The sequence below is a fragment of the Diabrotica virgifera genome, chromosome 2 (assembly GCF_917563875.1).
Source record: "Diabrotica virgifera virgifera chromosome 2, PGI_DIABVI_V3a".
NCBI lineage: Eukaryota > Metazoa > Arthropoda > Insecta > Coleoptera > Chrysomelidae > Diabrotica > Diabrotica virgifera.
The window spans coordinates 113105526-113130565 of record NC_065444.1 but is presented as its reverse complement, the minus strand read 5'-3'; the positions used below and the strand labels follow the sequence as shown (position 1 = coordinate 113130565).

The 25040-nt window shown below is 34.5% G+C and overlaps 2 protein-coding genes across 2 annotated transcripts in view; both read right to left on the bottom strand.

Annotated features, from left to right (window-relative positions):
• LOC126880193 (protein numb) overlaps positions 1-25040 on the bottom strand; it is a 312580-nt gene that overhangs the window by 239331 nt on the left and 48209 nt on the right. The gene's annotated exons all lie outside the window — the stretch shown is intronic.
• LOC126880775 (uncharacterized) lies at positions 21665-22654 on the bottom strand. Its single transcript, XM_050644829.1, has one exon. The coding sequence runs from the start codon at positions 22652-22654 to the stop codon at positions 21665-21667; it is 990 nt and encodes a 329-aa protein (XP_050500786.1).

The window sequence follows — 25040 nt, the reverse complement described above, 5'->3', positions numbered from 1 at the left end:
TATTTCCTCCCTCCTAATTTCACTATTATAAGTATAACCGTTCAAAAGATACGAGGGGGGGTACGGACTTTTGACTAGCACTGTATACATTGTAAATCATGATTCGGGGGTACTCCTCGTAACGTTCAAGTATCTTGGAATCTTGGTTTGTTTATTCCTAGTGCATCTTTATTGCAATTTTAATATAATTAGGTACTCACGAATTTTCATGAAAATCGATAGAGGTTCACCAAAATCGGAGGTATTAATACTTGATTTTTACCTCATTAATTGCACTAAATATAATTTTCGAAAAGGACATTTCCTATGGGAAGCAACATAAGTTAGCCTAACTAACAATGGGATGGTGGACTTGGTCTTGGTTTTCTGTCTTAAGAACTGACCCATCAACTGTTCACAGACAGATAGCTTGAAGAATTCAAGCGAGAACGCATAGACAGGTACGGGCAGGCTTGCGAGCGATTTATCGGCCGAGATAAATCGTTCACGACAATGTAATGGGCGACAAGCGAGAAGCTGTCCACCGAATTATCAGTTTTTGTCATGGCTCTCACACGAACGCGTCGAATTGCCCTTCTTTCAGAAGATGATCCATTCATAGAGTGTTTGTTAAAAGGCAAAAGGAAGTATAGTCTATATAAGAACCCTCCAAACTCCAGAAGAATAACATGCTTTAGCAGTGACCTTGGGCACCAAGTGGTCTGGCGTCAGTTCTGATAGCGTATTCGTATTTAGCAACCCCAAAAAAACGCCTAGTAATCTGTTTGCATACATTCAGTGCCGAAAACCTTCGAAACTCGAGAAGCTGACGTGGGTGCCACTTCGGTATGCGGTGTACCGTCTAATATGTGGTCTACGGCAATTTAGCTGATTCGGCATGCGGTCTACGTACAAAAACAAATTAGAGAAACTATTACAGACATTACTATTTTATTATTACTAACAGCTTCACTGTTCAATTGGTAATTATACAAAGAGTCTACATTCTACCACATTCAATACTATTTTAATATTAAATATCATGCAACCGCAGTAAATATCGGTTTTTGCCTGAAAGGAGGAAGACCTAACCCTTCGGTCCAAACCCAACTTAAGCGGCAGTTTCACATAGCAGTTCACTGTTACCACAGCGACTGTTAGGTAGGCGTGGTTTGACTGTCACCTTTTCTTCGTTGTGAATCATACCACTTCGATCGCAGTAGATTGTTATAAGAATTACTGCGATAAGTCGAAATAATTCTAGTTTTGCTATCGCAGTAACTTATTTATAAAATAAAAATGGCGAAATCTGGCGAAAACACATTACGTTCTCGGGCGAAAAAAATGTTTTTATTCATTTAAGAGCAAGGATGCAATTGAAAAAATTGCGGAAAATGTGGGTATAGATTATAGAAAAAGGAACCCAAAAAAAGAAGGTAGCATCCATAAGAGCAACGTATCTACTAGAAAAAAAAGAAAATTCATGATAGCCAACCAACAGGAATGAGCACAGATGATTATTTACTGTCCAACAGTGCCATGGTTTTAATGGTTCTGTTAATAAATTATTTTCCATGTCAAAGCCAGGTCTGTTTAATAAGGGTTTGTTCATCCAATATCTTTTTTTACTGTATGTTCGTTTCGCCACTGAGGGTACTTTTCTTCCATAATATTTTTTTTTCTTCAATAGTAATTAATAAGTTGTTACACCATCTACACCTTTTTTTTATTCGGCGCCATCTTTAAAAAACTGACTATTTAATTTGGACATAAGGGTAGTGAATCAGTAGGTAGCAGTAAAACCCATCGCAGTAGATATATCCCCACCGCTAAAAGACGCTGCGATAACAGTGAACTGCTATGTGAATCTGCCGCTTTACGGGTAGAGTGAGAGAACCGCAGGGCAGGAGGTATTTGACCGCTGCGCGCAATCACAACCCACCCTTTTTATTATCACTAAACGGTCTTTTCAGCGTTTTAAATTAACACTCAAGGCCCATTTCGTTGATTCAAGTTTATATAGGCAACCCAAATTACACGCCGCTAATCCTCGGTTCGGGATTTAGACAGAATAACACGTGAAGTGTGAAGTAAAGCACAAGTATGACAAGTAAAGTAAAGTATAAATATAAATAATAAATAAAAAGTTTGTAATAGTTTCTCTAATTTGTTTTTGTACGTAGACCGCATGCCGAATCAGCTAAACTGCCGTAGATCGCATATCAGACGGTAGACCGCATACCAAACTAGAAACTCTGCCGTAGACCGCATACCGAAGTAGCACCCTGACGTGTTTAGCAGTGATCGTTGGCACCAGGTGCTTCGGTAGTCGGTTCTGATGGTGTATTCGTATTCAACAATCCCGAAAAACCCTCTGTAATCTATTTGCATCCGCTTACTGCCGAAATCACTCGAAACTTCAGAAGATGACGTGACTCTAGACACCAAGTGCTCCGGGGGTAGGTTCTGAAGGCGTATTCGTGTTCAGCGTTCAGGTTTGTCCTGTCTGTATCCCAAATAAAGCGACCCCAAAAACCCCCAGTAACAAAATCTGGCCCTTGATATGCTTATTTTGACATGTTTATGTACTTTTGGATATATTTTATGCACTTTAAAATGCAATTATGCATTTCTACCCATTTTTCTATTGTAGAATTTTTTCATGACATTATCCTGAACACAATGCAAAAAGTTATTATAAGTTTCTAGGTACCTACTGCATTTAAAAATCGATTTACTGCGGGTGTTTTTAGTGCTAAATGCCCTGATCTAGTGATCAGTTTACGACTCACTAAATATGAATATGATGTAAAATATATGTTAAGAGGTGTATGTAATACATAATTCGCTTGTCTCATTTCGATTAACCTATCAATTATAGGTAACAGATATAGCAGAAATAAGCAACCTCACCTGTTTCCAATAATTAGTAGTGAGTAACATTATTGTTTGATTAAACTGTTGAATGAATCAGCCTCGCGTAAGTGAAAATCAATTATAACAGAACCTGTGACTACATTAGCCTCTAGCAGCAAGCAAATATTGCGTAAGCATACTTTAGCATACCGTTTGATCATTCCTTCTAGGGAAAGCACATCCTACAAATATATTATTAACATTTTCAATCCAGGGACAACGTTTCATCGCATAGTTTATTACTTTAGTTATATTGAAATATATCTACGTATTTATAGAATGTGCAAAATTTTAGAGTTTCGATGCAGCAGTTGTTTACTTTGCTTGTATAAGGTCTTCTTGAACTTATATTACTTAATACATAGTCACAAGAATACTCGTGAATAGGTTAACAGTGATATGACATTGTAGATAAATAAAGAAGATAATGTTGCTTCATCCCTTTACGTTTGGTGTATGACATAAGACACATATCATCCATTCCTTATCTACACTTAAAACACCGATATAACAATAAACGTAGACGTAATGTCCCATGAATGGGTTATGGTTATAGGGTTATCAGCTATACACACACCCAAACTTATATGGAATCACCATGTATTTCAAAACAATATTTATTTCTTTTGAAAAAACTTGTTATTGTTGCGAAGATTAAAGGTTTTTATTGAAAATAAACAAATCGATAAGACAATCAGATAATACAGCTCGGTACGGTTATTTGCTTGAGTTGCAAATTGAACGAAAATAAAAAATAAACTAACTTTTGCGTCCAAAAATGAAAATATGTCTCATGTGGGGTCATAGAACCTACAACGGGGAAAGACTATTGGTGTTGTGGAGCAAGTAATGTTCTCAGAGGGACATAGCTGCAGAGCTAGGTGTAACACAGAGCGTTCTGTCTAAAACCTATGCTAGCTAACAGGAAATAGGAAAGCTCAAAAATAAAGAACGGAAAGTCGCCAAAAAGTAATAACGGCTCGCCACGATCGTTTAATTGTCCAATCAGCTGGAAGACACCCAATCATTTCTCACCAGCAGCTCCAAAGGCAGCTTTTGGAAGTTATAGGTGTCAGTTGACAGTAGGTTTCAGTTGAAACGGCAAGAAAAAGAGTTCATGCCAAGAAGTATACAGCAGGAGACAGTAATTAGTTCCCGAGTTATACAGGCAGCACAAGATTGATCGTCTAAATTGGTGTCTTCATTACCAAAACTGGAACATTGGCAATTCACAAAATGTGCTATTTTCAGAAAAAGTCAGGATTTGTGTAAAATCAGATGACCCACGAAATCTTGTACTTAGAGGTGGAGGAAGACAAGCAAGAACGAAAACTGTCAGATCTGTTCACAAATATAAAAGGGGAAGTGTAATGTTCTGGAGAGGAATTGTGATCCGTAAAAAAACTCATTTAATTTTCAACCAATCAACATTAACTGCTCACAGGTATGTTGATAACCTGTAGTTAAGCTCTGGAGAGGTGCAACAGGAGAAAATTTAATTTTCATGCATGATAATGGGCCTCCACATACCATTAGAGTGACTAGAGACATCATTGAAGCAGAAGGTATCCCTTGTTTGGAGGGGCATGCTTGCTCACCCGAGCTTAACCCTATTGAGTATTTGTGGGATAGGCTTAAAACAAAAATTAGAGCTCGTCGGGAAAATCATGGAATGGAGCAACCTACAACAACAAAATGTTGATAATTTGATTAGGAGCGTGCCCCCGCAAACTGAAGCTTGCATAAGGACTAGAGGTGATAACACTGACTACCAAAAAACAAAAAAAAATTAATAAAAACAATTTAAACATTATTAGTTTTACATTGACATTTTTGATGCTATTGACTTTAAAACAACTATGTAGTTTCAATTTGTTGTTTAAATACTTTATTGTTTTATTTAATTGTTATCTATTTGTGACTAAATTGCTTTAAAATAAATATTCTTTGACTTCGTGTGTTCGTTTTTTAAATCCGCAAGAAATAATAAGAAATATCAAATGATTCCATGTAAGTTTGGGTGTGTGTAATTAAGAATATAATAAAGTCGAAATCCAATCCACAAAGAAAATTTTTCCTGTAGATGGCTGTATACAATTAATCACAAAAAAATTATTGAAAAATCCTTTATAAAAGGTATAGTAAAAAACCCTCAAAGAGCTACATCTAAATCACAGAACGTTTTCGATCTACATAGATATTCGCCAGTGCTGATATAGGCTAATCAGATAATCAGATGCTAAGTCGATGTAAATTTTTTTATATAAAGTCGATGATAATATAGTGTCCTTTTTAAAGCTATGACGAACAGATTGGAAGACTAAATTCACCTTCAAATACCTGGTGAAAACAATATCGAAACGGAAAATATCGAAATTTACCGCGGCCTGTTCCAAGGAGACTCGTTGAGTCCATTGTGGTTCTGCCTAGCGATGAACCCCTTATCCCAGCTATTGAACTCCACTGACTAAGGTCAGTGGCATTAATAGCAACAATACTATACTGGCGAACCTTAACCATCTGTTGTATCTGCAAAATTGCCAAAACATCGATTCTAATGTTGAAAATGACATGTTTAAATATCTCGGAGTAAAGCAAACAAATTGACCAAAAACAAATGAAAATTGAAACTTACCGGGGCTGCCAGGCATTTGCTGCAACTGAATATAAGGAACGGCATAACTCAGTAGGAAAGATCCTTCATCAAGAGATAGCTGTCAAACTGGGGCTTCTTCAAACCAACCATCTCTCATATTATCAGTACGTTCCTGATAGTATGCTTGAGAATGACAACTACAAGCTATACTGAGACCGCACTGTGGTCACAAACCAAACAGTGGCATATAATACACCGGATCTCATATTAGTTAATAAATTAATGAAACAAACAACACTAATTATTGATGTCGCCATACCTAACAATAATCTGCGTATTAAATATAACGAAAAGATCGTCAAGTACAGATATCTGGAAATTTAAATACGGAGACAATGGATAATGGAAGGTACCCAGACTATTATTCTCTCTACTCCTGTAGTCATTCTAAAGAACCTCCCAAAACACAAAAAAAAACTGTGTCTGAATGAACATCTCTTTAAGACCATGCAGAAAGCTGTACTACTACCAGGCCCAAATGTGTATGAAAATTTTTGGAGCTATTCCAGCATACCAAGTCAACTAGGGTTCGATAACACAGAAAGAGCTCCACCAGAGCTCAATCCTTTTGATAGCGTAGGTATCTGGGATTAGTGAATTTTACCCTTAGAGGGAGTGAGTCCCTATGGCTAAATCTAGATAATAATAAACGTAACGTAACCTGTGAGAATTTTTATCAGTTCGTCTATCAGGCGCGACATCCTGCTAATGGGGACTGCTCTATGGGTATTTTTAGCACATATTTCTCACTGCCAAATAGTCATGCAAAATTGTTTGTATTTCACTGATGCCTATGCTCAATAATCATGCACAAATCTCATGATCAGTAACATGTCCATCTTCTTCGATAATACCATGCCCAGCCCAGCATGGATATCTTTGGAAACAACACCATTTTTTTCCAAAATTGATTGCTTTGAAATTTTATTGCTGCTAGATGACTTTATTGCTGCTAAATTTACGAACATTATTTATAATGTTCGTAAACTACTTTATTACGAAAAATTTTACTTTCGGATTGATAAATAAACAAATTATGAATTTTTAAACTTGGAAAAGGTATCTCGGTAAAAAATGGATCTAGAATTTTTTAAGCGTGTCAAAAACTACCAGGAACACGAATATCGAAGAAAAATTCCAAAATTTTTAATCCCCTCAATGTTATTAAAAAAAACAAGTTTTAAACAAATTACACCAATTTTCAAACGCCATTTTGGAGGAGTGTTTAATTGAAATTTTGAAACCTGCCTTGAACCCTTTTTTATCTTTTGAAATTTTGATTTGCCGATACATTTATCGAAAATATACACAAAAGCAAAAAAATGAGACCTTACAAACTTGTATACTCTATCGGCAACAACCGCATTTTGGCAATTAAAAAAATGGTAATTTTTTATAAACAAATTAAATATCTCATCAAGTACTCAATATTTATCAACTAATTTTTTTCAGTTTATACTGTTACTATAGCCCAACTTCTTCTGCAAAACAAAATGTTTTATAGTGCTTATTTAATAATGCAAATAATATTTTTTTGGAAATTTGTTTTTCAATTTTGATATACAATTATTTAAATAAATTAAGAGTCAAATTTAATTTAGTAAGTCTTGTATAAAATATTGTTTCTTCAGCTTTGCAGAAAAAAATTGTAAAATCCTTAATAATAACATGAATTGCCGCAGCAGTTAAAAAGTAAATTTTTAGCAAAAATTACCGATTTTTAATTATTTAAACAATGATCCCTCATATGAATCATATACTTTCTTGAAATAATCTATTGTTTGGACCTAAACTTTGATAAGAAATTTATTCCAACCTGTACGGAATTACATTTTGATTTTATTTTATTTTATTGGATTATATGTGCAAAACGTTTAGTATATTACTATTTTTAAAATAATAATATGCGTTATATCTTCTTGTAAAAATTTATGTCAGATTTGCTACGAGGAAAAAAGGAAGAAAATAAATAGCTATTTGTTTAACAAGGGAGGAAAGTGTAACTTTTCCTCCCGAGAATGAAGTTTACTGCCCGACGCGTAGCGGAGGGCAGTAATCATTCAAGGGAGGAAAAGGCACTTTACTCCCATGTTATACATATGGTTTTTCCACCTTCCTCAAATAACAAGTCATTTTTTCATTTTTACTTAATTTATTTATGTAACTAACTCAACAAAATTTATTAGAACTAAAACAACAAGTAGGTACAATATAACTGTCAACTGTCAAATATAAGTCAAATTATTAATGTAAACATTGTTAAATCAAAATAACAATTAACTGTTTTTTACCATTCTGCAAATGTTTAATAAATAAACGTTAAAATGTATAGATACTTCGTAATAGAAAATAGATATTATACATGGCGTCAATAAGTTATATTTCATGAATGAAATACCATGACGTCACTTTTACTTTTCCTCCCTAGGGAGGAAAAATATTTTCCTCCCTAGGGAGGAAAAGTACAACTTTGCTCCCTACATTCAGGTCCGGAAAAGTATACTTTCGGTAGAGGTAGGTGGAAAAAAATATTTCTGCCTGATTTAGTAAATTACATATCTGCTTTTCAATCAATTGGTTCATCAATTGGTTCCAATCATTTAACTGGAATATTAAATGTGGTACATTTAATTCATTTTTTAACCAGCAACGGTTTAAAAAATGAGATAGCAAATAAATACTGCCAACTCTTTCTCTGTGAACATTTTTTAAAATGTAATAACACTGTATACCATTGAAATAAAAGAAATTAAATTTACTGTTAAGCCATAAGCATTTTCAGTTCAAAAATGAGAGAGAATGTCAATGTCCGTTAATAGTTCAAAATAATGGTGGAACAGGTAGTTGGCTCACAATTAACTATATAATTAGGAAAATGCATTAAAAGCTATTTAGATATAATGCCATTGTCATTATTTTAATTATTTACAGGAAACGTGTTTTATTATGAAACGGTAAATTTTCTATAGAAAGATTGTAGACAAATGTTCGACGAAATATAAAATACATATTTATAAGTTATAATTTTATCAGGAATCATGTTTGCAGTCATTGTATAACCATCGGTGGTAGGTATGTTAATAGAAATTCACCTCAGCTTTAAGATTTGTACGCCTAAAAATTATACAATTGAAAAAAGAAAATTGTTATTCTGGACTAGAGAAAAGGTATCCGTTAACACAAACAAAAGGTTATTTGCAAATTTCTGGAAGAAATAGGAAAGGAAGACCAAAGAAAATCTGCGGGGGTGCTTAGGCGGGATATGTCGGTAAAGGAGATAATGGTGTGATCCAAAATAGAAAATTATGGGGATATATAATTAGAAAAGCCGGCTCCGTAGGTATAGGAATAGAGCCAGATAGAATGATGATAAGTGAATTCTTTTTAATTACAAATTCAGTTTAATGTTAAAAAAAATTTTGATAAAATTAAAAAAAATGTGCAAATCATATTTATTTTAGTTGAGTCTTTTACAAAACATGTCACTCTTTATAGACCCGTATGTTGAGTGTACATAACCCCAAAATGACTTCTATTTTTTTGTTTTGAAAAAAGCGTAAAAAACTTTAAAAAGCGCATACCTTTTTTTGCATTACACATAACCTATAAAAAACCTTGATTTGATCTATTTTGAGGTCTATAAAATAGAGAAAATCCCCAAACCACGCCCCCAATACTTTTTCGGATTTTTGAAGGTAAAAAATCCCTTTACGGAAAAATCTGAAAAAAAAGTTAGAAATATAGTTTTTGATAAAATACACAAAATAAAAAAAGTAGATACCTACCATCTCTAAATGGCTCTATAATTTATATGCTTTTTCAAAAAAAAAATGCATTTTGAGGTTATGTACACTCAATCTAGGGGTCTATAAAAATAGACATGTTCTGTAAAATACTCAACTATGCATGTGAATTTTTTGAAATTGATTGCACCTAAAAAAATGACGTTTTTTGTTTGGTGAAGATATCTATATAGGGTTACCTCGTTTTAAGTAGGTCTCAAGATGTTCTCTGATAGGTAAATCTCTGATCATCGACATTATGTTTAATTTAGGATTTAATATGTAAGTTTAAGGCTTTTATATCTGTACGTTATGTGGCTACACAAATGCGTTTATCAAGACTCACTGATGATTCTGAATAACACCGAAAAACTTTGATAAATTTTTAAATAGCAGTATCATACTTAACTGATTAATGTATTATACAAGGAAAACAAAAAGTAATTTAATTTAAAATCAGAGAATGATAAACGAACTAAAATATTAAATTATTTATTACATAATACTTTTCAGCTAAATTAAATGCTCAAAATGCTATCCACAGGTGTCTTGACAATACGCAAATCGACGAACACATTCTTCTTGCACATTGCTAACTTCCAGAGTAAATCTATCAAGTTCGTCTCTAATTCGATCTTGCAACTTTTGTATATTTTGGGATTTTGAGATTTTCTAGGATTGTAAAAATCTGGAGATATCGGGGGTCACTCTATTGCTCCTCTTCTATCAACCCATCTCTAAGGAAAACACTATCATTTAGTAATTTAGGAATGTTTGCATTTGGAAACCTATTGGCCAGAACTAGTTAAACTTCTTCTCGCAGAAATCGCAGTTAAAGTTTTCCCATTTAAGATTTTCTTAAAAAAATAATGACCAATAATAATTGTGTGATTAATGATTCCTTCCCAGACATTGAGTTCATTCTGATGGTGTTGAGTATGACCATCAGTCATTCAGTGAGGATTATCCTTACTCCAGTATCTGAAATTTTGAAGATTGACTAAACCATATAGGCAAAATGTAACCTTATCAGAAAATATAATTAAGGAAAACGGATTGCGGTTACATAAATCTTACAAAATATCACAAAATTATGTACGGCAACGGGGATCATCTTCGATGACTTCTTGGTGTAACTGAATTTTGCACGGATGGTACTTTCAATGCTTGTAATACAACATCAAGTTTCACGTTTTCTGATACCTTAGGACTTCCATAATTTTGAATATTTTTAACGTTTCCAGTTTCTCTAAATTTTTCTCAATTTTACTTACTGTTGATCGGCTGATAGGTCTCTCTGGATACTAGAAATGTTGAAAAAGTATCTATTCGTTACAAAGTACTCGTTACTTACGAATACCGAAAGTAACAATTACTATATAGAGAGGCAAATCTTTACTTTGATTACTCTGATTACTTCGTTACTTCGTACCAATCGTATCAGAGCGAGTAACGACTATTGTATCTACAACCAGTACACTTGATTACTTTCTACCATTCGTATCCCAGCGAATAACGGACGGGACCGGTATTTTACGAGTGTTATCGATTATCGTTATATGCAGGGCCGCGCCAAGGCTTTCAAACACCCCGGGGCAAGTAATTTTAGGCGCCCCTTTCCTCCTTCCTTTGTAAGTAGTTTTTTGTAGCTTAGTGAATCGTTATACGGTATACCTACAAACTATTTTTAATGTGTTAGAAAGTATCATCATCATCATAATCTAATACCATTATCGTCCACTGCTGAACAAGGCCTCCTCTAAGTTTCTTCATGTCTCCGTATCTTGAGCTATCAGCTATCCAGTTCCCGGCAATTCTCTTTACATCGTCACTCCAGTGCGTTGGTGGTCTATCTCTGCTTCGTTTATGCGATTGTCCGCCCGCGGTCGCAATTCCAATAATCTTCTAGTCTAGCTGTTGTTCGGTGTTCTTGCCACATGACCTGCACATCTCCATTTATTTTTTGCTACAGGTTCTAGATACTATGTCTTTGATTTTTGTTCTTTCCCTGATATTATTTGGTATTCTGTCTCCTTTGTGATTCTTAGAATGGCCCTCTCGGTAACCCTTATTTTCTGATTTTAGGTTTCTTCTCCGTATTTTAAAGAGCCGCTTGGATTGACATGAAATTGCCATATGCACAGCTAATTTATAACAAAGAGAAAAATTAATACATATTGCGTCGTCGGAGATGAAAAAATATACCTTCAAAATAAGTCCGGAAGTGGATAAACTGACTACCTAATTCTAAACAACTTTTGTTCCATATACAGTTTTTTTCACTAAGTCAATATTTTTCGAGTTATTTGCGCGTGAATATGTTCATCTTTCAACATAAAAACCACGGCTTTAGACGGTTTTTCGCAAATAACACTAAAAGTGTGTATTTTATTGAAAAAAATGTTCTTAGCAAAAATATAACTTATAAAAATTTTTAAAAACTTGTGCACGCATGAAGTCTGTAGATCTAGTAGAGGAAGAGTTGTAGCTCGAGAAAAGTGGGTTCTTATTCGTCAAATTCCAAATCGAATATTTCAACGTGAAATAACCAAAAAATGAAGAACTTTTCGGGCAAAACTATAACTTTTTTAAAGTGTTCAGAAAAAGCTTTATTTTTGTTTTTTTTTTAGTCTCTAGCAGCAAAAGTAAGCCAGTAACGATGAAAATAAAGTTGGTCCTTTTTTTTGGTAAAAAACATCGTAAAAATATCCGCTTAATTACCATCCCAAATGAAATTAATCGTTACAGCTTTACAATTTACTTTACTTATGTATATTTATACGGTGTTACCCCTCCTTATTGACTTGTTTATTTTTAGCACATAAGCAAAACGCTCGGACAGGTCGATTTTTAAAATAATCATAGTATATTATATCATCAATGTTTCGAACTTTACGCGATCCCTCTTCAGGTGACAGGCATAACTTTGAGATTTTTTTAAATGGAAAAGTACATCATGTTAACACCTCATTTAAAAGCATTTGAAATACTGATTACAAAAACATTTAATAATTTAATCGTTTTTGAGAGCGTAGGCGCAAAATTTCGGTCGAATTCTTTCTAAATGCAATAATTTTTTTCGAATCCTGAAAAAACTAATAAATATTTTTGAAAAATTTAAACGCAGAATTAAATATTCTATTATTCTCGATAGATAGTCGAAAGTCCCTGAGAACTCCTATAATGTTTATTTTAATAAGTCACAGGGGTGAAAAAAAGAGAAAATTTAGTCTCATTTTTAATTTCAAATATATCATTCAAAAGAAACTTTTTGTTTATTCTAAGGGACTGTCAGCCCTCGGTAATAATGTAATCTATCATTCTGCGTTTAAATTTTTCAAAAATACTTATTAATTTTCTCAGGATTCGAAGAAAATAAATGCGATTAAAAAGAGTTCGACCGAAATTTTGCGCCTACGCTCTCAAAAAGGATTAAAGTGTTATACATTTTTGTAATCAGTATTTCAAAAGCTATTAAATGAGGTGTCACATAATGTACTTTCCCCTTTAAAAAAATCAAATTTATGCCTGTCACCTGAAGAGGGATCTCGTAAAGTTAGAAACATTAATGCTATAATATACTTTAATTAATTTAAGAATCGACCTGTCCGAGCTTTTTGCTTATGTACAAAAGATAAATAAGATAATAAGGGGGGGGGGGTAATTATTCCAGCGCTCTGGAAGTTTCACCATTTCAAAGTGCTTATTTTTTTAAAAAATTGGATTTAAATTAAAAAAAAATAATTTGAAATTTTGAAGGCAATGCCTTTTTTTCAAAATTTTTCCTAAGAATATATTTTCGATAAAATACTTTTTGAGTTATTTGCAAAAAAAAACCGTCTAAAAACGGTTTGTTTGTTTTTATTGTGGATTTTTTGTTGAAAAATGAACATATTCTTTCGCAAATAACTCGAAAAGTAGATATTCACTTAAGTAATATAAAAACTTTATAGAACAATTTAACTTTATATTTACTTACAATTAGTCAGTTTATCCACTTCCGGACTTATTTTGAACGTATATTCCCCCCCCCCCTGTGAAAGAGTGCTACTCTCCTAGGGCAAAAGCACACGTCGACACAATATAATTTTCTTCTTTGAAATGTATTAGCTATGTGTACTTATGACAAATTTCATGTTAATCCGAATTGTTCTTTAAAATTCAGAGGTTTTGCAATATTTTACCGTGAGTGAATGGAGTAATAGTTCGGTTAATGAGAGAAATAACGGTTCGTAAACTTAGGTTCGTATACAATATAATAATAATTGCTATTTTTATATCTACCTACGATTGGTAAATTTTCAATTTTACAAAATAATAAAATATTACTAATATTTCTGGTAATTTTATTGTCAAATTTTTTTTTCGGCACCTACCGGCGCCTTTTTGGTTCGGCGCCGGGGGGCATTGCCCCTCTCCGCCCTTATGGACGGCGCGGGCCTGGTTATGTGTACTTATGAAGCGTTTTAAGGGTGGGAACCTCAGAGCCTCACACTGTGAGGGTGAGTGAGGAGAAGATAGAAGATGAATCAGAGGGAGGTATAATGGAGGTAAAATATGTAATGTATGTCATTAACAAAGATCGAATGCGAGAACCCTATATTTTTATCTAGATCTATATCTATACCTATACAAAATACCTACAGAGAAATACGATTCTCGATATGATTACCGGTACTCAAATACAAAAGTAATCATAGTAATCAAAGTAACGAATACTGTAAATGATTACTTTATACAAAAGTAACGATTTGTAATGAATACTCGAAAGTAACTATAATCAACATCACTACTACTGGATACTTTGCATTCAAGAAATCGCATACTTGTCGCTGAGTTCTCGTTTTTTCTTCACGCATCCTATGAAAAATTAAAATTTCTGTGCGTTGGCTTTCATTTAAAGTAGCCATAATTTACTTCTAAAACTTGTTTAATCTAAATTTGGTGTAAGTACCTGACAAAACGTCAATTGATATTTTAATTGACAGTATAGGGTGGCAACTTGATTTTATCGATTAATAGCAACTTTATTTTGACGATTAATTGCTGTTGTTTAGGGACAGAATATAGTCAGATACATAAAATCTCTTTCTTAGAATGGATAGGACATATACAGAGACGCTCCTACTCAGACATGTTGAGAAGGATAAATAACTGGACACCACTAAATGGCCCAGGTGTAGAGGAAGACCTAGAAGAAGATGGTTGACTGATGTAGAATAAGATATCAGAATAATGAATGTTATAGACTGGAAAGTTCAGTGCAAGGACAGAGTCACGACAGCAGCAAAGACACACAGCAAGCTATAAATGACATAGAGGAATAATCCACGTCAACCAAGAATTGGATTTTTAATGCCTGCACGCTCTTGGTAATTTTTCAAAAATGCTTCCTTTTCAAGTTATTAGCTATTTCTTGTTGAAAAAATGGCTTAATTACTGGTTTTTTGAGATTTTTTTATAAAGGACTACTAAATGAATTGCAATTTTACAAAAAGCTTTCAACCTTTAAGTGCAAGTAAGAATATTTTGACAAAGATAAGTAGTTTCTATCTCTCTGAAAACATGGCCTCAAATATTTCGAATATGCGGTTGTACATTACTTGAGATATATGTTTCAAATTCTGCTTTGACTATTGTTTTATTTTATTATTAATAATTTTTTTTATTGTTTATAATATCTTCTACCTCTGTATCCCGAATAAAGTACGTGCCTCCTAGTGGCGGGATACGGGCAACATACATTGGCTTATAGGGCAGTCCTTACAGTAGGGATCCTGGCATATACAGAAAAATGCAGGCGGGTGTGGGGTAATACTGTACTTTGGTTGCATTGGTGGTGTATTGGCTAAACGTGCAGGGCAGGGTATGGTGCTGATAGAAAAGGCATTCAGGCATCAAATATCCAAACAAAATCTTTTCAGGCCATAAAAATGAAAAGACCTTCTCCAAAGATATAAAAACGTATACTGAAATAATGGCATCTTCTGAGGTAAAATATACCGGAAGTAAAATGAGCCTCCGTTCGGATCTCCGGGTGAGACTATCTCAGGGGGAACACCATTGCAGGTTAGAAAAATCAGGATAGGGTCGTGGAATCTTGGTAGTCTTACAGGTAAGAGTCTGGAGTTAGTGGATGCGCTCAAACGAAGGAGAGTTCAAATTGCTTGCATTCAAGAAACTAGGTGGAAAGGTCAAAGGGCGAAAGAACTAGGTGAAGGTTACAAATTGTGGTATGCAGGGAGTAGTAACACTAGAAATGGAGTTGGTATAATTGCTGATAATGAAATGAAAGATAACGTAGTGGAAGTTGTAAGAACGAGTGATAGAATGATGTCAGTGAAATTTGTAATTGATAAAGAGGTATTGAATGTTGTGTGTGTGTATGCTCCTCAAACAGGTCTGGGTGAGAATGAAATAAGAGCTTTCTATGACCAATTAGGAGACGTCCTAAGTGATATTCCGTCAGAGGAGAAAGTTATAACAGGAGGTGATTTCAATGCACATGTGGGCCAAGCCAAGGCAGGATACGAAGCAATACATGGGGGATTAGGCTTTGGAACTAGAAATGAAGCTGGAGATGACATGCTTGAATTAGCAACAGCATTGGATATGGCGATTGTTAACACATTCTTTAAAAAGAGAGAAACTCAACTTATTACCTACAAAAGTGGACAACATCAATCCCAAATAGACTACTTCATGATAAGGAAAGAAGACATACACGTGAATGCAGGGACTGCAAGGTAATAGTTAGTGAGACAGTAAGCCAACAACATAAGCTGCTTGTTCTGGACATCGAAGTAAAAAAGCGAAACTAAACAAAAATATCGGATAGGACCACATATAAAATCAAGTGGTGGCTGCTAAAAGATGAGAAAGAGGGTCTATTCAGGAGAAGAATAGTAGAAAAAAATATGTTGGAACATGAAAGGAAGCCCTAATTCAATTTGGAGAAAAATGGCCAGTAGTATTAGAGAGACTGCTATTGAAATACTTGGGAAAACATGGTGGCCAAAAAGGAAGCGAAAGTAGCAGTAGTAAAAGCCAAAGCAGAAGCGTATACAAACCTATACGATCAACTTGATACCAGGGAAGGCCAAACGAAGATATATAAAATAGCCAAACAAAGAGCAAAGAAAGCAAAATCACATTAGATGTATTCGAGATGAAAATAATAAAATACTAATAGTTCACGAAAGGGATGTCAAAAAGAGATGGAGAAAGTACTTTGACAGGTTATTAAATGAAGAATTTGACAGACAGTCTGTAGAGTCAACGGAGACAGTAGTAGCAATGGTCACCAAAATAACAAACGAGGAAGTGGCTCAAGCGCTTCAAAAAATAAAGAAAGGAAAAGCGGTAGGACCAGATGATATTCCTGGGGAAGTATGGAGAGCATTTGGAGAGACAGGAACAAGGTGGCTAGCAGGTCTATCTAATAGAATTATGGAAGTTGGACAAATGCCAGACGAATGGAGAAGCAGTATACTGGTACCTGTTTACAAAAACAAGGGAGATATACAACAATGTACAAACTACAGGGCTATAAAACTGCTTAGCCACACCATGAAAATATGGGGGGAAAGAGTAATTGATAGACGGATACGTGAAGAGACCGAAATATCCGAGAATCAATTTGGCTTTATGCAGGGCAGATCAACAACAGATGCAATTTTCATTATAAGGCAGTTGATGGAAAAATACAGGAGTAAAGAAACAAACGCTCATATGGTATTCATTGATCTTGAGAAAGCATATGATAGAGTTCCTCGAGAGATTCTGTGGTGGGCACTCAATAAGAAAAGAGTCCCTGGTTAATATGTAAAAATTGTGAGGGATATGTATGAGGGAGTAACGACTAGTGTTAGGACAGATGTGGGAGAGACTGATAAATTTCATGTGAAAGTAGGATTGCACCAAGGCTCTATGCTTAGTCCGTATTTATTCTCATTAGTTTTGGACCAGATAACAGCGAAACTACAGAGTAACATTCCATGGTGCTTAATGTATGCTGATGATGTCGTGTTAGTAGGAAATAGTGAAAGAGACTTAGAACAAAAAAAGGTTTAAAACTTAATAGGACAAAAACAGAGTATTTGGAATGTTCATTTAAAGATGGAGTTACTACAAATAAAATGGTATCTTTGGATGGCGAAATTATTGTGAAAAGCAATAGTTTAAAGTACCTGGGATCGGTATTACAGAGTAATGCAGAAATAGATGGAGATGCATGCAGTAGAATTAGGGCTGGATGGATGAAGTGGAAAGAAGCGAGTGGTGTGTTGTGTGGCAGAAAAATTCCAATGAAGCTGAAGGGAAAATTCTATAAAACATCCATAAGACCGGCTATGATGTACGGAACTGAATCTTGGGCAGTGAAGAAGAAAGAGGAACAACGAATGTATGTGGCGGAAATGAGAATGCTTAGATGGATGAGTGGAGTGACAAAGAAGGATAAAATTAGAAATGAGTATGTTAGGGGAAGTCTAGGTGTGGCACCAATTGATGCCAAAATGAGAGAGCACAGGTTAAGATGGTTTGGTCATGTTCAACGTCGAGACGTTAATCACCCAATACGAAGAATAGCTGAAGTGCAGATTCCTGGAAGGAGTAGGAGAGGAAGACCAAAGAAGAAGACCTGGGGGGAGACGATAAGGCAGGACATGTTGGTAAAGGGGATTGACATTGATATGACCCAAGATAGAATTGTGTGGAGAAATGCAATTAGGGAAGCCGACTCCGCATAGGGATAAAGCAAAGAGAATGATGATGAATATCTTCTACCCCTACCAGTCCAAATGTTCTGTCGTAAGCTGCCAAAAGTCATATTATATTTTTTGTAGAAACACAATATCCAATTCTATAAATAAAATAATTATTTTTGGTGTTCGATTTTCATTTCTTGTTTCTACCCCTTTTCCCAGTGTTTCTACGCTGTGTTCTTGTTTAGAATTATTATAGCAGCAAGGTTTTGAAAATTTTTTCTTGTGGCATGTTTAATTTAGTAATATGTTTATATGGGATTAAGCCACAATAGTTGTTGGTGTAATGAAAATTACATTTTTTAATTAACTATTGTTGGCGTTTCGATTTTCACTCCAGAAATCGTCCTCAGAAAATATTAAAAAGAAAATTAGGTTTAAAAATTTTTCATAATCTGAAATTTTCGGCATAATTTTCACACCTAATTTTTTTAAATTCTCTGACGTAAAAACGTAATAGAATATAGTATAGAATAACGTAATAGTATAAGAAACGTAATTTTCATTACACCAACAATATTGTGGCCCAATCCCATATAAACATATTACTACAATAATTATAGCAGTTATGTTTCACATAAAAAAAGTTTTGTCGTGATTCACGTCGAAACCATTCTGTGTGTCATGGTCATCTTAAAATGGTCCAGAACAGCTTGAAAATTGCAAAAAAAATGGTCGCTTTTGTCCTTTTTTACACTTAGTACGAGAGAGACCGTTGGATCTCCCGTGTATGCAGATGATGGGAAATAAACAAGCAGGTTCGTTACAAAAATCGAATATAGTAGTGCAGCGATGGGGAAATGTATATGGAAGCACTCTGTACAAATAATCCCACGGTCTAACCCCACTAGCTAAATTTCTAACGGCTACAATACCTGTTGATGAGAGGGGCACAAGCCTTAGGGGCGATTAGGGCAACGACCATAAAGACGAATGAGTACATTTTCACTACCTACGTGGCGGAAAATAAGGATCACACGGATTTAATTTTGTGAGTTATCGTCGAAATATTTCTGTATAAAGTGATGAGTGCGCTAATAACCGGCAAAATATCGCAAAAGATGGAAAACATAATACGTTGTGAAATAGAAAAAGATGAAACTAGTAGAAGTGGGAAATTATCAGTATAAACCTATAAATTAACATTACATTAACTTTATATTTTCCACCTTTAAACATTAGCTCTAGTTAACTTCAGTCATAATATTATACGTATGACGTTTAGTAAAATATTTTAGTTGAGTTATTTTTATTGCTAGTTTGATTTATAATTAAAATGGCTACTAATTAATGATTTTTTGCTAGCATCTGTCTGAATTTATTTAATCATTTGTTTTAACATGGGAAATTAAAATAAAATGTGTTTCGACGTTAGATATACCTATAATTATGACTGAAGTCAACTAGTTCTTAAGCTAATGTATAAAGGTGGAAAATTTCGTTATGCAATGTAAATTTATAGATACGAAGCAAGTTTTCAATCCTAATAGGGATTGAAAAACTTACTGGTACATCCCCATGTATACGCCTCCAAGACTTCTACAATTTGCAAGTCATATGGATGCTGCAGTAAAGACGATAGGGAAGGAATTCTAAACCTTGCAATTCAAATCCCCCGTCTGCAGCCGGCTAGGAACTGAAAGATGCACCATAGTTACTCTACTGAGTAATACGAAAATAAAATAATAAAAATGTGTACCATTTTTATTCGGCTGCAATACGAAGGAAAAACAATCTTACTTTTTAATTAGAATAAGGAGTGCAGCCAGTCCCTTTAACTGCAGTTTTCTGCTCTTATTGGAGCGTCATCAGAAGGAACGTAGGCACTGTTCTCCTTAATCCAATCAAATTGCATCGAATCAATGGTACACATTTTTATTATTGTAAATTTATAGGTTTATACCAATAATTCCTTCCTCTACTAGTTTCATCTCTTTTTTTTACAACGTCTTATGTTTTCCATGTTTTGCGTTATTTTGCCGGTTATTAGCGCGCTCATCACTGTATACTTGACAACACATCTATATTTTATTAACCTCGTCAAAATTCAAAAATAAATTAGTTTTAACCATTAAAATGTGAAATCCTTGAATTATCCATGTCTGTCTGTCCGTCCGTAAACACAACTTCTCCGTCATTAGGACAGATGTAATGACAAATTAGATGTCAAATGAAAGCTTATAACGAAAATATGGTACTAACGATGAGAAATTTGACTTCAACTTCTGGTTCCAGTTTTACAGCCGGAAGTACAGTTTTAAATTCGCCGAAATAATACAAGCGATATAATATTCGACGCGCCTAATCAAGATGAGAACAAATATATATTGCCGGTTTCATGCATGTATGTCCGTTCGTCTGTCCGTCCATAAATAGGACTCCTCCGTTATTAGAACAGAAAAAATGACAAATTAGATGTCGAATGAAAGCTTATAACCCAAAGATGATATTAAAGGTGAGGAATTTGACTTCAGACCTCCGATTTAAGAGTTACAGCAGTAAGTACTGTTTTAAAGTCGCCGAAATAGTAAAACAATATGCTATTCAACGTGCCTTAGATAACACCAAAAATATTTATCGGTTTCATGCCTGTCTGTCCGTCCGTCTATCTGTCCGTGAAATATCCTCCATTATTAAAACAAATAGAATAACAAAAGAGGTGTCGATTGAAAGCTAATAACCCAAAGATGGCAATAAAGGTAAGAAATTTGACTTGGTATCCGAAAGTACTGATTTAATATCGCCGAAATAATACAAGCGATACATTTTTCGACGCGCCTTAGCAAGAAGAGAACAAATATTTACTTCCGATTTCTATATTATCACTTTCGGTTATATCCGTAAATGTTATAACCGTAAGTATCACATTATAGTCGTAGAAAAATACACGTGATATATCAATTTACGCGTATTGAAAAGTCGAAATGGAATAGTATTTAATTCTGGTTTTGAGATCATTTCCGGTTAAAAAGTTATGACCGGAAGTTTGGCAAAAATGACTCAAAATTAATGAAATCGTACATCAAAGGACACAAATTTACACACAGAGTTCAAATATTGACTTCCGGTTTTACTTCCCGTAACGTTGGGTGAAAATCTAGGAATCTAGGAGTCCAATTGGTTGTTTGGTATTCGACTAGTTCGACAAAATTCGAATCGTGTGAAAGAGCGTAGCTAGATACAAGCGCCACTGACGTTCGATTAGAAATTTTTATTGCATCAGGGCAAACGGTTTGCAGTAGCAAAATCAAATGTAAATTTGGACGTATCCGGTACAATTTCCCAGTGAGATATACGATTGAATCGTCTGAACACACCCATTTAAAACTATGTACCGCTGAGCAATTCGATATTTTTATCGATTCGAACAAAACTCGATTCTGTACCTGTGCGTTCTGAAAAGGTCTTTAATGACTTTTCTCTAAAGTTGATAGTTTTTGACATAACGTATGGTCCTAAAGTTTTGGGAAAAATTTCAAAAGCATATAACTCTGACCACAATAATCTTATATTTTTATTAAATTATTCAACAATTTAACTTAACTATCCTTATTATAAATCAAAATTCAAATGACAGACAAGGGACCATTATTTTCGATTTGCCTAATAATTCCCCTGACACGTTGCATCATCCTTTGGACAACCTCGGCGTCAATTTCTCTAATTTTTGTAGATATGCGGCGTCTTAACTGTTCCTGATTTTGTGCTTCCCATCCGTTATTATAGACTTTCCGACTTAATATTGCCCAGAACTCTTCAATTGGACGAGCCTGAGGTAGGTTGGGGGGATTGTCTGCTTTCGGTACAAAGGTAATGTTGTTAGTTTCGTACCAGTCCCTTGTGATCCTCGCGTAATGACATGAAGCAAGATCTGGCCAAAAGACTATTTGATCATTTGCATGATGTGTGTTCACAAACTGAAGTAATTTAGAGAGACATCTTTGAATATAAATATTTGCGTTTAAGGCTTCGCCTCGAACAACACCAATGTAGGGCTGTGAGATAAAGCCAGCCTCAGAAATTGCACACCATACCAAAATTTTGTCCTCAAATTTTTTCTTACTTTTGAATTTTATTTCATCAGCTACATTTTCGTAATCGTTCGTGTAAAACCCATCGTTACCCTTCATCTCAGAGTTGGACAAAGTAAAATATTTTTCATCGTCCATCACGATCAACTTGTTGACGAAATGCACTCGCCTTAACGCGCGGCAACATCTCGGAATTCTCTCTAATTGATCCTCTGTGTATTTTGGAGCTTTCCTTCTTTTCCGGTAGATAATATTGTTACTCGATAGGGTCCTGTATACTGTAGTCTTTCCAACATGAAATCTTCTGGCCAGTTTTCGCTGTGAGACCCCAATTTTGTTCTTAGCTGCTTCAATCAGTCTTGCCTCTCTTATATGGTTTAAAATCCGCGGTCGGCCACTTTTACGCAAGTTAACACATGGTATCCCTTCTTCACATTCTCTGATTGTGCGATAAATTGTCGATTTGCTTATGTTTTGATCTCGATAAATATTAACAATATCTCGTTTCGACATTCGCCCAACCATATTATAAACACCTCGACGAATATCAATTTTATAAGATATTTTGCAGAGCACAAACCAAAATATTCTGCTTTGTTTATTAAATGTCAATAACTGATGACATTTCAATTCCATGGCCTTCTTTGTTAAATGCATTTTGCTTCTCAATCAGACCAGGTGAAATTTTTCCCAAAACTTTAGGACCATACGTTATAAGCGATTAAAAATTGAAAAATTGCGAAATCGGTCATTTTTAACCTTCAAAAACTATGTGAAAAACTTAAAATTTGAATGTTGCCAAGGTAGGTGGATATTCCTTAAACATCGATTGATGAAATCCCGAAGAGTTTTTTGCAATACAGTATTCAAAACTCCTTTGAGGGTTAAAAATGGCCGATTTCGCAATTTTTCAATTTTTAATCGCTTATATGTCAAAAACTATCAACTTTAGAGAAATTTCACTAAAGACCTTTTCTGTCTGGAATGACCCAAAAAACCTAAAAAAAACTTTGTTCCATACAAAAAAAATAATTTTAGGAAAAAAACAAAAAAAACCTTTAAACATTTTTTGACCAACATGCAAATTTGTTAAAGTGCAGTTTTGTATGCCTTTTTGAGTAAAATTGTGCAAAAAATCCGAATCGGAATATTTTTCCTAGCGGATGCGCAGTGGCTTTCTGGACTAAAAGGATAATAAAAAGAGGAAACAGCAATATCGCGGACAAATCGTGCGTGGAGAAAAATACCGCACCTTGTGACTCATAATAGGACTGTCGGAAGACAGTCCTACTGTTTTCCGTCAGTAGGATATGTTGTGTTAGGAACCTAAGAGAATGGGATGGTTAAAGCTCAAAACAATCCTTTAGATTTAGAACAAGTCCCTCTAATATTACGAGTGGTTACGAATGGAGATGTGGCACTGTTCTTCTTCTTGTAGTTTCTACGCATTGTGCGGATGTTGGCTACCATCGTGGCAATCTGTATTTGCCACTCTGCTGCTCTGCACATATGTGTGGTTGTTGTATTGAACCATGTACGTAGATTTTGCAGCCAGGAAATTGTTCGACTCCATGATCTTCGTTTGCCTTCTATTTTTCCCTGTAAAATTAGTTGCAGAAATCAATATATTTCGCTGTTAACAGCTCTTTCTTCCTGTATTCTTAATAAAACGTCTTAATTAGTAACGTATGACATAACATCTTTAAGATTCGACGATAAAGCTACATTTCGAAAGCCTCAATGTTCCTACAGGTAGCGTCTATGAGAGTCCACGATTCAAATCTGTACAGCAGTATAGGAAAGATATTATAACATCGTGGTAACCTGATTTTTATGGGTATTGATAAATCATAACATTTGAATAGCTTAGCCATATTTTGAAACGCAGATCTTTCTTTCTCTATCCTATATTTGATTTCTAGGGAATGGTCATAATTTTCATTAACGTTTGTACCAAGGTGTATGTTGTAACTTTTTATTTGTTGACCATTTACAGTGATTCGTCCAAATTGCTGTTCCAATATAAGTTATAAATTCAAATAAATACAACAAATGCGCTAATGTCATTGTCACCGAAAATGATAAACGTCACAATACCTAGTAAACAAGGTATCAAAGACATGCGGTATTGTTTATCATTGTTTAACTTATTGTGGTTTGTATGGACAAGCGGTTTAATTTTGCGAAACTAGTTTTTGTGAGTAGAAAAGAGACCTAGTATAAAAAGTAATTCGTGAATAATTTCATGCATATGCAAATATATAATGGAAGAACTGTATCTCTAGTGCCTTAGCGTGTGCTCACTACGGAGATCAAAGGATGGTATCCTAGCCTAGAGCATAGTATCCTACTCTTCATATTCGTGAATTCGGGCATTCAAAATAATGCATTTATTTTACATAGCGATCGATATAGTATATTAAGTATGGAGAACGGTAAGGGTTTTATACCGATCGAAGACAATTGTTTGGAGGAGGAGCGGAGCGACGACTCCAATTATTGTCTGAGATCGGTTACCCTTAACGTTCGACATGCTTATAACGTTTTTTGCACGATTGATATCATTATAAATTACAAAATTAAACATTTTCGTCATATTGACTAGTTTCATTCATTTTATCAAGATAGATACTTTGGTTGTTAGGTAGTAAATAGGGTGCATAACAACAATGGAGAATTGAGTTTTTATTTAGTTGTCAATAATTTTAAGTACAATTTTGATTATTATAAATTAAAATATGAGCGAAAGTGAATTTGAAGAAATTGAACGGGCTTGGGAAGAAGGGTGTTCCGCAATTACTCCCGAAAAATCCAAAATCCGTTATCAAAATACCTACCAAAGTTTTAAAAAATGGTGCGAAGGCAAGAATTTAAGAATCGAAGAAAAGACTCTATTGGCATATTTCGTTTA